The sequence below is a fragment of the Zonotrichia leucophrys genome, chromosome 19 (genome assembly GCF_028769735.1).
Source record: "Zonotrichia leucophrys gambelii isolate GWCS_2022_RI chromosome 19, RI_Zleu_2.0, whole genome shotgun sequence".
NCBI classification, from domain to species: Eukaryota; Metazoa; Chordata; class Aves; order Passeriformes; family Passerellidae; genus Zonotrichia; species Zonotrichia leucophrys.
Window position 1 is genome coordinate 8761045 of NC_088188.1, and position 10812 is coordinate 8771856.

A 10812-nucleotide genomic window follows, 5' to 3' on the forward strand; every position below is an offset into this window, starting at 1 on the left:
CCGCCGCTCCGCCTCCCCGGTTCTCTCCCGGTCGCTCCGGTAGCCCCGGCGGGGCCGCTCCTCGCCCGGTTCACCCCGCTGGCCTTCCCCAGCCGAGCGCTGCCCGCAGCCGATTGGCGGCACCGAGCGCGCTCGTCCAATGGCGGCGCCGCTCGCCTCAGCGCGGCCGGGCCGGGGCGGGGCAGTGCCGGCCCCTCTCCCGTGGAGCGCGGGCGTGCCTCGGAGCGACAGCCAATCAGCGCGCGGCTTACATGCGGCGCGTGGGGGGGCCGGCAGAGAGCGGCGCTGCCATTGGCTGGGCGCGGCGCGGGGAGCGGTTTGAATCGGCGGCGGCGGCGGGCGCGGAGCGCGGCCCGGGGGACGGGGCGGCCCCGGCACATCCCCGGGACACCCCCACAGGTGTGTGCAGGTGTGTGTGTGAGTGAGTGACAGAGACATCCCGCTCTCGGTGCGGGGTCCCGGGTGAGCGGGGCTGGGGTGTCACCGATCACCGGTCAGGGACCGGCCCGCGCCGCCCCCGCATCCTTCCGTGGCTTCTCCGTGGCTTTTGTCACCGTTCTCCCCAAGCGTCGTTTTCCCCAAATTCCGTGCTTGGCACGCCAGCGTAACGAAAAACTGAACATCCGTTTATTTTTATTGTGCTTACATATCAATAGTTGCAATGTTTCTATTTAGTTGATAATACTTCTAATCACTTTCTTGTATATTTACACTTATTTATAGTATTATTTATAATGTTTTTCATGTGTACTTATTTAACTATTCATATTTTTATTATATTTATAATAACTATTAGTGCTATCTATGTTACAAATAGAAAAGGGCAGGAATAAGCCCATATAAAGTGATGCTTTCTGTGTGCAAACACATCCCTATGGATCATATGAAATTAAGGATATATTTTCTATCACTGGTCCATGATAATTCCACCAAGGCAGCTGTGAGTAACCTCTGGCTCGATTTCTGAGGTGCAGTCTGTGCTATTCTCTTTGGTGGCAGCTCTGTCCCAATGCATAATTTGATTTATCCCTCTACATCCATTTGCAATGTGTCTTTTTCCCCAGTAATGGCAAGGTACAAGAAATGCAAACGAAAACGAAGAGCCCGAGCCAAATTTCGAGTGGAAAAGAAGAGAAATGCTGCAACGCCCCAGGGCTCAGTTTGTCCCTCTCCACGGTAAGAGGCTCTGCTTGAATTTTGCCTTCTCACCCCATCCCTGGGTTTGCTTTTTGCTCCCAATGGCTCATGGAAAGGAGGCAAAGATTTGTGCCAAGTCCATGGCACTCCATGGTATCTTTTGGTGTGACCTTGGAGATCTTTTCCAACCTTAATGTTTCTATGATTAATAACCAGGAAAAGCAATTTGAATCAAAAAAGTATTTCCAATAGGATTTCCCCCCTTTCTTTATTGAAATGTATCTTGGCTTTCTGTAATCACATTTTCTCTGTTGTTACCTGCTTGTAATTTCCACAGGTTTGGTCACAGTTACTTTATTAAAGGATGAATTATAAATAAAATTTATAAAAAAGGATGAATTATAAATAAAATAAATAAAATTCTGGCCTTGTTCTGTTGCAGGTCACCAGCTCCTCTCCCTCTGAACTCATCACCAGCCCCAAAATGCTCCCCCTGGCCTTTAGCCTTGCCCAGTGTAAAAAATGTGGTCAGACCCTTGACAACAGCAGCATCATTTCTGTACTGGTGGTGCCAGAGCAGGGTTACACAGGTATATGTAATATATATATTCTTTGATATTGGATTTTTCTGTTTTAGTGGGAAGTATTTCATTGTACCAATTTCTTCTGTTCTGTTAGTAGCCCTCCTAAAAATCAGGTTGATCTGAAGAAAATCACCACACAAACACACATAATCTGTTTCTTTTTATGCTTAGAGCTTTCAGGTGGTCAAAGACACCATATTCCCATCACAAGCCTACTTAAGGGAACTAAATGCATTCAGGGAGAAGCTGGAGAAGTTGGAAAGTGAATTTGCCAAGCTACAAGGAGCCCTGCAGGTCAGTCTCAGTCCAGCTGGGGCAGGGCAATATTTGTTTGTGTGAGGATGAGGAATTGTGTGAGGATCAGGAATTGTGTGAGGATGAGGAATTGTGTGAGGATGAGGAATTGTGTGAGGATCAGGAATTGTGTGAGGATCAGGAATTGTGTTCAGTGCAGATCCTCTGAGAGCTGAGCAGCTCCTCAGGGGCATTCTGTGCACTCAGAGCTGCTGCTCCCTCATGGCAGGAGGGTTTATATCTTTACAGCTCAGCCTCAGCCAGCACCTTTGTTCTTTAAAATCTCACCTTTTTTCTGCTGGATTTAATGTTCTCTTTATTTATTTCAGATGGACAGCGTGGCAGCTCCGCCTTCAGAAAGTTCCCTTTGCCAGAGGTGTCACAAGCCAGTCCTGGGAGCTGCTGTGGGGACACAGATGGATCCTCCACCCTCAGCATCCATGCCTGTGTCCATCCCCCCTCCTCCTCCTCCTCCTCCTCTTCCTCCTCCTCCTCCTCCACCGCTGCCTGCACCCAAAGTGCCTCCAGCTCCTCTCCTCCTCCAACGGGGCACAGCCTCTAAGCTGGTAGGGAATCAGAGGGTTCCTCTGCTTTTTATTTCATGCCTGAGTTCCTTTTGGGCCTGGATTCCTCAGCACATCACTCTGTGAGTGCTCACTCGCTTTCCCTTCCTGATTTCCCCTTTGCCTTCAGGCAGCGCCAGTGAAAAAGGATGGGCCCATGCACATCACCCTCAAAGACCTCCTGAATGTTAAACTGAAGAAGACAAACAGCAACCTGAGAATGGACAAGGTAAACTGGAGGGTGAATCAAGGGAAAATCCACCCTGGAAGTGCTGTATTTCCTGCTTTTTTTTTGATAAATTGATTCTCATCCAAACACCCAGTGGTCAGGTTCAAGTGACCATTCTAATTCTGCACCTGGGCTTTGGAAGGGAAGGAATAAAGTGACAAATTCCAATCTCACCTGGCACTCAGGACAACTCTGATTTTACATTAAGACCATAGAGCTTTCTATTTTATCAGTAGATTTTTTGACTCCTTTTGCCCAGCTGGAACTTTGTTTCCAAAAAAAAACAAAAACCCTTCTTAATTTCTTTTTGTTTTTTCCTAAAACTATTTTTATCCAAGGCACATTCAAATCTTAATAATTCAAAAAAAAGCATAAAAGCCATAAACCACAAAAAACTTTTGGGTTTATTAAATATTAAATGGATTTCAGGGTAGTGAGACCTTCTGAAGTTTTATTTGGGGTAACATTTCTCTCCTTGCTGTAGGAGCAATCACCAGCGAAGCCACGCAGGGCATTAATTACAGTCACAGATCTACAGAGTGTTAATCTGAGACCTAAATCCAAGCCATCACCTCATGCTGCAAAATCTTTAATGTAAGATGCTTTCTTCCTTGATTAGATTTTAGATTCTTCTGTTTTAAACAGTGATTAACACTTTTTACTGAGTGGGAAACATTTCATTGTACCAATTTCTTTTTTTTTCTCTTAGTACCTCCCCTAAAAATCAGATTGATCTTCGGAAGCATCTGAAGAAAGTCGATATCGAAAGGTCTGTTCCTTTCTATTATCTTTAATTGTTTTTTTTAATTTAGAAAAACTAGAGAACCAATCAAACGAATCATAATTGCCCTTTCAGAAGTCCTGGTGGCACTCCTCTGAATAGCAAAGAAAACACTGAATGTGGCTCTGGGCTGACCCCAATCATGACACGGGCACTGCGGCGCAAGTTCCAGGCAAGTCACTCTGTCCCTCTTCTTGGAATCATAAAAATCCCAGAATTCCTACTGATTTAAGGGCTCTGCAGAACGGACATGCCATTCTGGCAGGTTATTTGACAATCCCAAGAGGAAAAATTGCTTTTTTTGGTGGCCAATGGCGTGCCTCAATGCAGCTTTCACTGTCATAGTTCCACTTTGCAGAAGAACAAAATGTGAGGGTGAATTGCATCTTTTATTTTACTGATTTGTTGTGTCTGTTTTAAGGTGCCAGGTGAGAATTGCACTGTTTTATCTCAGTGATAATGAGCTCAGATATCCAAGTTGTGACCCTTCCCTTCTTTTGACAGATGGCTCACCCAAAGAGTCCCTCTCCTGCACGGCTGAGTGCTGCAAACAGCTTTGATGAAAAGTAAAAAGGAAAGTAGGTTTATGGAGCAATTTTCCATTTGTGGTCAGGAAGACACTTGAATCCCATTTTTGTTACACTCAGGCACATGTATTTGTAAGTAAATGTAGTGCACAGGAAAACAGGGCATTGTGAAACCCTGCAAAGCAGATTGTGCTTTTTATCTCTCTCTAATGTCTCTCAATTTGGTTGCATCTTTATTCATAATGGAAAAAAAAATAGGAAATTTCCCAAGTCTTTTGACACCTGGGTGCTGCTGAAGCAGGGACTATTATATTCCTAGCACTGGTGCTGCTTGTCATACAAATATGTATTTGCTGAAATTCAGTATTATTATATCTTTTTTTAACAAAAAAATGACGGTATTTGTACAGTTTCAAAGAAAAAACAACAGTTTAATGCACTAACGTTATTAAAGTGGAAAGCTGCAACCTTCAACAAAACAGTTGCTTTGTTTGGAGAGTGTGTGGCTACAAATGTAAGAGGACCTTGTACTGTGTATCACTGCTGGCTGATGGCGATTAAAAGGCTGCACTGCTTAAAGGCGAGGAACTCAAAACTTCCTTCCAAGTCCAAGTCATGGGGTGGGCAGAGGTTGTGCCCGTACCGCGGTTTAGCTCACGACACAACCCAGGACCAGGGCACAGTGGTGGCACAGCCCTGCCCGGCATCTGGGCACGGTGCCCGCGGTGCTCCCGGCTGTGCGGAGCCGACCCTCGGGAGCGATGGGGACCAGCAGTGCTCGGGGTCCTGTCACCCCCGGCCGTGCAGAGCCCACCCTCGGGGGCGGTGGGGACCCGCGGTGAGTCCCGGTAGCACAGCCCTGCATCCAGGCACGGTCCCCCCGGCGCTCCCGGCTGTGCGGAGCCGACCCTCGGGAGCGATGGGGACGCGCGGTGCTCTCCGTGCTGTCACCCCCGGCCGTGCTGTCACCCCCGGCCGTGCTGTCACCCCCGGCCGTGCTGTCACCCCCGGGCTGTGCCCACCGTGCTGTCACCCCCGGCCGTGCTGTCACCCCCGGGCTGTGCCCACCGTGCTGTCACCCCCGGCCGTGCTGTCACCCCCGGGCTGTGCTCTCCGTGCTGTCACCCCCGGCCGTGCTGTCACCCCCGGGCTGTGCCCACCGCGCTGTCACCCCCGGCCGGTCCCGCCCCGCAGCGCCCGCCCCCCGTGCCCGTGTCCGCGCCCTCCGGGGCGGGGCCGCTCATGCGCGGGGCCGGGGCCGGGGCTCCGCCGCTTCCGGAGCCGGGAGCGGGGCTGGGAGCGATGCCGCTGCCCGCGGCCGGGCCGCCCGGGGCCATGGGCACGGCCGTGGGGCCCATGAGCCTGCGGGAGCTGCTGCTGGCGGCCGAGGCGGGCGGCGCGGCGGGCGGCGAGGAGGAGGTGTGCGTGGTGGGCATCTTCGGCAAAACCGCGCTGCAGCTCTGCTCCGAGAAGGAGGCCCTGGTGAGCACCGTGTGCGACCGGCAGGTGTTCCCGCTCTTCCCCGAGGAGGATCCCGAGCTGGCGGACGGCGCCGCGGGGCAGGACGGGGACCCGGCCACCAAGGACTACAACCAGCTGCAGGCGTACTACAGCCAGGAGAGCCGCGTGCTGTACCTGGTGCTCACCTCCATCTGCGACACGCCGCAGCTGCTGCGCGCCTGCGGGGACCTGGCGGCCGCCGAGAACAGAGAGGCCGGGCCCGGGCACCCCTCCGGAGGCCCGGCGCCGCTGCCCCACGCCGAGGCGCACGAGTTCTGGAAGCACCAGGAGAAGCTGCACTGCCTGAGCCTCCTCTATCTGTTCTCCGTGTGCCACATCCTGCTGCTGGTGCATCCCACCTGCTCCTTCGACATCACCTACGACCGCGTGTTCAGGGCGCTGGATGGGCTGCGGCAGAAGGTGCTGCCCTCGCTGAAAGCTGCTATCAAGGACTGTCCTGTCGGCAAGGAGTGGAAGCTCAACTGCAGGCCGTGCCCTCCGCGCCTCCTCTTCCTCTTCCAGCTCAACGGGGCTCTGAAGGTGGATCCGCTGCCAAGCAGGGGGCAGGACCCCTGTGGTCACCTGGAAAAGCCGCCCCCCAAGAAGCATTCCCCCAAGAGGAGGCTGCAGCACGCTCTGGAGGATCAGATCTACCGCATCTTCCGCAAGAGCCGCGTGCTGACCAACCAGAGCATCAACTGCCTGTTCACCGTGCCCGCCAACCAGGCGTTCGTGTACATCGTGGCTGGAGGGCCCCAGGATGGAGACGATCCCGTGGCCATGCTTCTCGACCAGCTCAGGAGCAACTGCACCATGAGGGAGACTGACTCGCTGCTGGCTCCCACCCTGTCGGGACCCAGGAGGTATCAGATGATGAGGCACGGCCGGCAGCAGCTCTCCTTCCACGCCGAGAGCAGCAGCTCCAGCTCCAGCTCCTCTGGGCAGCTCGTGGACTGCACCCTCAAGGAGTTCTTGTGGCAGCACGTGGAGCTGGTGCTCAGCAAGAAGGGCTTTGAAGACAGCGTGGGGAGGAACCCGCAGCCCTCTCACTTTGAGCTCCCAACCTACCAGAAGTGGGTGGCAGCTGCTCTAAAACTCTATGAAGTGACCATCGAAGGCAAGGACGATGACCCGACCTGTGGCGAGCTGAGCTCAAAAATCATGAGCAGCATCAAAGTTTTGGAAGGCTACTTAGACATAGACACCAAATTCTCCGAAAACCGTTGCCAGAAGGCTCTGCCCATGGCCCACAGCGCCTACCAGTCCAACCTGCCCCACAATTACACCATGACCGTGCACAAGAACCAGCTGGCCCAGGCCCTGCGCGTGTACAGCCAGCACGCCCGGGGCCCAGCCTTCCACAAATACGCCATGCAGCTCAACGAGGACTGCTACAAGTTCTGGAGCAACGGGCACCAGCTCTGCGAGGAGCGGAGCTTGACGGACCAGCACTGCGTGCACAAGTTCCATCTGCTCCCCAAAGCAGGTAAAGGTGCTCACTCGTGCTTGGGTTTCATGGTTCAGTTTTGTATCTGTGTTAAAATGCCTTAGGCTGAAAGCGCCAGCTCTGAAGTGTTGTGGGAGGTGAAAGTTTGAGCTTTAAAGCGAGGTGTTCAAGGGCTGGGTGTGGCACTCGGTGCTGTGCTCCGATTGACAAGGTGGTGACCAGGCAAAGGTTGGACACGATGATCTCAAAGGTCTTTTCCACCCCAAATGATTCTGTGATCACCTCTACAGTGGGATCATAGCAGAGTTGATGTGCAGGTTTCCTTTATGCTGAGTTTAGGAGCCAGCTCTTACTCTGATTTTCTGATTTTAGTAGTAACTCTGATTCTGTCTTAGCAGCTAAAAGCAATTACACTGGAGTCCTCCTAATGAGAGGCGTGTAAGAACAAAATTCTCTAAAAAGCATGAGCATCCCCCTTTGCTTTAAATAACATGGTCAATCAGGGAGTCAAAACTGACTTCTGCAGGTTTATCGCAGGCAGAAGAACTTTGAGCCTTCAGGAAGAGGTTGTAAAAACAAATAAGATTTGGTTTGGTGGTATAACCTCCACTGGAACTTTGCATTATTAAAAGTGGGGAAGGGAGGAGTTGCTTGACAAATATTTTGTATTTGTGTATAGCAGGGAGGGAGCAATGGATGAAGGGAATAAAGAAAGTTTTGAGTGGTGAGCAATTTGCACAAAGTTTGATTGATTTTGCTTTTAGGGGAAAAGCCAGAAGCAGACAGAAATCCTCCCATTCTGTACCACAACAGCCGGGCTCGTTCCACTGGCGCCTGTAACTGTGGAAGGAAACAAGCTCCTCGGGAGGACCCCTTTGATATCAAAGCAGCCAATTATGACTTTTACCAGGTAACTCTCAGGTCTCTTGGTGCTTCCAGCAGTGCTTTTGTTCCATCTGCAGAGTCTGTATTCTGAAGTGACCACAAGTTTCCTCTTAACCTTACCAACTTTTTGCTTGGGGGAGACATTTCTGGGAGCAGAAATGGGCTGACCAGGATGGGCAGTTCCAGTCTTTACCACACACACAGGAGCACCAGTTTATGCAGCTGTTTACACTTAGAATGCGTTGGTCCGTGTGAATTCTAAATAATCAGGTCTGTGGGCCGTGTTCCCATCGCTGCTTTGGTTCTCACGTGGTGCAAACCTCTTGTATCTTAATTATAGCTGCTGGATGTTGTGACTCTGAGCTCCCTCATCTCAGGGTGGATACTAAACCACCTTTTCTTTCTCACAGCTGCTGGAAGAGAAGTGCTGTGGGAAACTGGAGCACATCAACTTCCCCATATTTCAGCCGAGCACACCTGACCCAGCGCCTGCTCGGGACGAGGCATCGCCCGCCCCTCCGGAGGGCGAGATGGAGAAACTCAAAGAGAAGGAGCCTCAGACTCAGGGAGAGAGCACAGGCCTGAGCTTAGCCCTGAGCCTGGGCCAGTCCACGGGCAGCCTGGGCACCTACCCAGCCGATGCCCAGGGTGCAGGGGACAACACAGAGAGCCACGGGCAGAGCGGGGACTCCAAGGGCGAGAAGAGGCCGAGCCTGGTGGATCGCCAGGCGTCCACTGTCGAGTACCTGCCCGGGATGCTCCATTCCAACTGCCCCAAAGGCCTTCTGCCCAAATTCTCCAGCTGGTCACTGGTCAAGCTGGGGCCTGCTAAGGCTTACAACTTCCACACAGGCTTAGATCAACAGGGTTTTATCCCGGGGACAAACTATTTAATGCCTTGGGACATTGTCATCAGGACGAGAACTGAAGATGAAGGAGACTTAGACACCAATTCCTGGCCTGCTCCCAACAAGGCTGTTCCTGGGAAAAGGAGCGCCGTGGTGATGGGGAGAGGCCGGCGCAGGGACGACATCGCTCGGGCTTTTGTGGGCTTTGAGTATGAAGATGCGCGAGGGAGGAGGTTCATGTGCTCGGGGCCTGACAAGGTGATGAAGGTGATGGGAGGGGGGCCGAAGGAGTCGGCCCTGAAAGCCCTCAACTCCGACATGCCCCTGTACATCCTGTCCTCGACGCAGGGACGCGGCCTCAAGCCCCACTACGCCCAGTTCATGAGGCTCTTCGTGGTGGTGCCTGATGCTCCTCTGCAGATCACCCTGACCCCGCAGGTAGGGAGTGCAGAGGGAATCTGGGAGCAGCAGAGGCACGGCTGGTTGGGGAAGCATTAATTAAAACGGTGTCAAGAAACTCCAACTCAAACCTGCTTCAGCCCAGACACTTGTTTCCAAAATATCTGTTACATAAGCACTCAGGATTTCTTAAACTTCAGATTTATACTTTATACAAAGTAAATTTACAAAAATATTTTACCAAGGATAAGTTATTGGCATTCCCTGCTGGAATAATGGATTTTATTTAAAAAAAAAAAAAAGCTAACAGTGACTCTTTAAGAATGACTTTGTCATTTTAAATGTCATGGAGAAAAGCAGTGACTCATTGCTCAATTATTATTAGTTACAGTTTGAATTTAAGAGGTGAAAAAATGTTGGTTTTCCTAGTTGGAGAATTCTTCACCGTTCCTTCTATTTTTCTTTCAATACACATTTGAAAAAAAACTCCATTTGCATTTTATTAACTTTTTGAGGTAGTAATGATGTTTGATCACCAACTTATGTTACCTTTTGCCTTTAGGTTCAGCCAGGACCACCACCCTGCCCTATATTTTACCCTGAGAAGCAAGAAATCACCCTTCCCTCTGATGGACTCTGGGTGCTGAGGTTTCCCTACGCCTACGTGACAGAGCGGGGGCCCTGCTTCCCTCCCAAAGAAAGCCAACAGTTAATGAGCTACAAGGTTCTCCGAGGAATCCTGAAAGCAATCACACAATGAGAATGGTTTTGGGTATCTCTGTTTGAGTTTAAGAAGGCTCTCTTCAATCCAGCTCGTGGGTTTTGGTTACCCAACTGTTGTCACTGCAATTGTGTGAAGCCCCCGCTGTATTTCACTGGAATGTGGTGAGATTGGAAATAAAGTTGATATCAAAGCAGGAAAAGGGATCTGAGACATGTAAATTTTCCATTTATTAAGTTTTCATATGTAAAGAATAAAAACTGGTTTTCGTAATGTGCTGATCTTGTATTACTAGATGTTTTGATGACAGTGCTTTTCCCCATCCTGTATTTTATATACCTGTTTAGGAATATTAAAAAATTAGCACTGCCTGAAATCAAGAGTTTACTTTGTCATATTGAGGCAATGACGAGCAAAATATTTTTTCTGAACAAGCTGTTTGTAAGTTATACTTTTAATGTGATGTTAGGAGAAATCATTTTGTCTTTAAGAAAAAAAGATACTGAAGTTCTGATGTATAATAACAGCAAAGCCAGAAACTGCACTCACCTGTATCAAGTGCCTCTTAAGTGCCAAAAAATCAGCCACAGTAAATCGACTTTTAACTGAGGTAAGATGTAAGGCTGTATGCCGAGACCTAATTTAATTTCTAGAATATTTGTTTCTAATTAGCATGCACACATAATTTAATTTGCCAGTTTGCTATAGTACGGTAATTACACTCCATGACCGGAGCTGAGACCTGGTTTCTGCTCAGAATATGACATCTGTGAGGGGCTGGCTGAGGAAAAGACATCTCTTCATATGGAATACAACATTAGGGTTGGGGTTAGGTGGTCTTTAAAGATCCTTTCCAAGCATTTCATGATTCTGTGATCTTTCAGGGGCTGGATGTGG

The 10812-nt window shown here is 50.3% G+C and overlaps 2 protein-coding genes across 2 annotated transcripts; both read left to right on the forward strand.

Annotated features, from left to right (window-relative positions):
* Nucleotides 1-245: 245 nt before the first annotated feature.
* Nucleotides 246-4596, forward strand: PRR11 (proline rich 11). The gene is made up of 10 exons (XM_064729473.1): nucleotides 246-399; nucleotides 1065-1176; nucleotides 1580-1727; nucleotides 1893-2015; nucleotides 2345-2581; nucleotides 2709-2807; nucleotides 3292-3401; nucleotides 3517-3576; nucleotides 3664-3760; nucleotides 4093-4596. The coding sequence occupies exons 1-10, from the start codon at nucleotides 252-254 to the stop codon at nucleotides 4156-4158; spliced, it is 1200 nt and encodes a 399-aa protein (XP_064585543.1). The 5' UTR covers nucleotides 246-251; the 3' UTR covers nucleotides 4159-4596.
* Nucleotides 4597-5390: 794 nt separating this feature from the next.
* Nucleotides 5391-10117, forward strand: SMG8 (SMG8 nonsense mediated mRNA decay factor). The gene is made up of 4 exons (XM_064729451.1): nucleotides 5391-7101; nucleotides 7827-7972; nucleotides 8358-9233; nucleotides 9757-10117. Exons 1-4 carry the CDS (start codon nucleotides 5418-5420, stop codon nucleotides 9952-9954), a joined length of 2904 nt encoding a protein of 967 aa, XP_064585521.1. The 5' UTR covers nucleotides 5391-5417; the 3' UTR covers nucleotides 9955-10117.
* The last annotated feature ends 695 nt before the right edge of the window (nucleotides 10118-10812 follow it).

Bases quoted from the DNA above. Each gene is read 5' to 3' on its own strand.
- PRR11 (XM_064729473.1), top strand. From the start codon at position 252: ATGCGGCGCGTGGGGGGGCCGGCAGAGAGCGGCGCTGCCATTGGCTGG. The intron at 1,728-1,892 runs GTATATGTAATA...TTTTATGCTTAG, and splicing joins GCCAGAGCAGGGTTACACAG to AGCTTTCAGGTGGTCAAAGA. The intron at 3,402-3,516 runs GTAAGATGCTTT...TTTTTCTCTTAG, and splicing joins CATGCTGCAAAATCTTTAAT to TACCTCCCCTAAAAATCAGA.
- SMG8 (XM_064729451.1), top strand. From the start codon at position 5,418: ATGCCGCTGCCCGCGGCCGGGCCGCCCGGGGCCATGGGCACGGCCGTG. The intron at 7,102-7,826 runs GTAAAGGTGCTC...TTTTGCTTTTAG, and splicing joins CCATCTGCTCCCCAAAGCAG to GGGAAAAGCCAGAAGCAGAC. The intron at 7,973-8,357 runs GTAACTCTCAGG...TCTTTCTCACAG, and splicing joins CCAATTATGACTTTTACCAG to CTGCTGGAAGAGAAGTGCTG.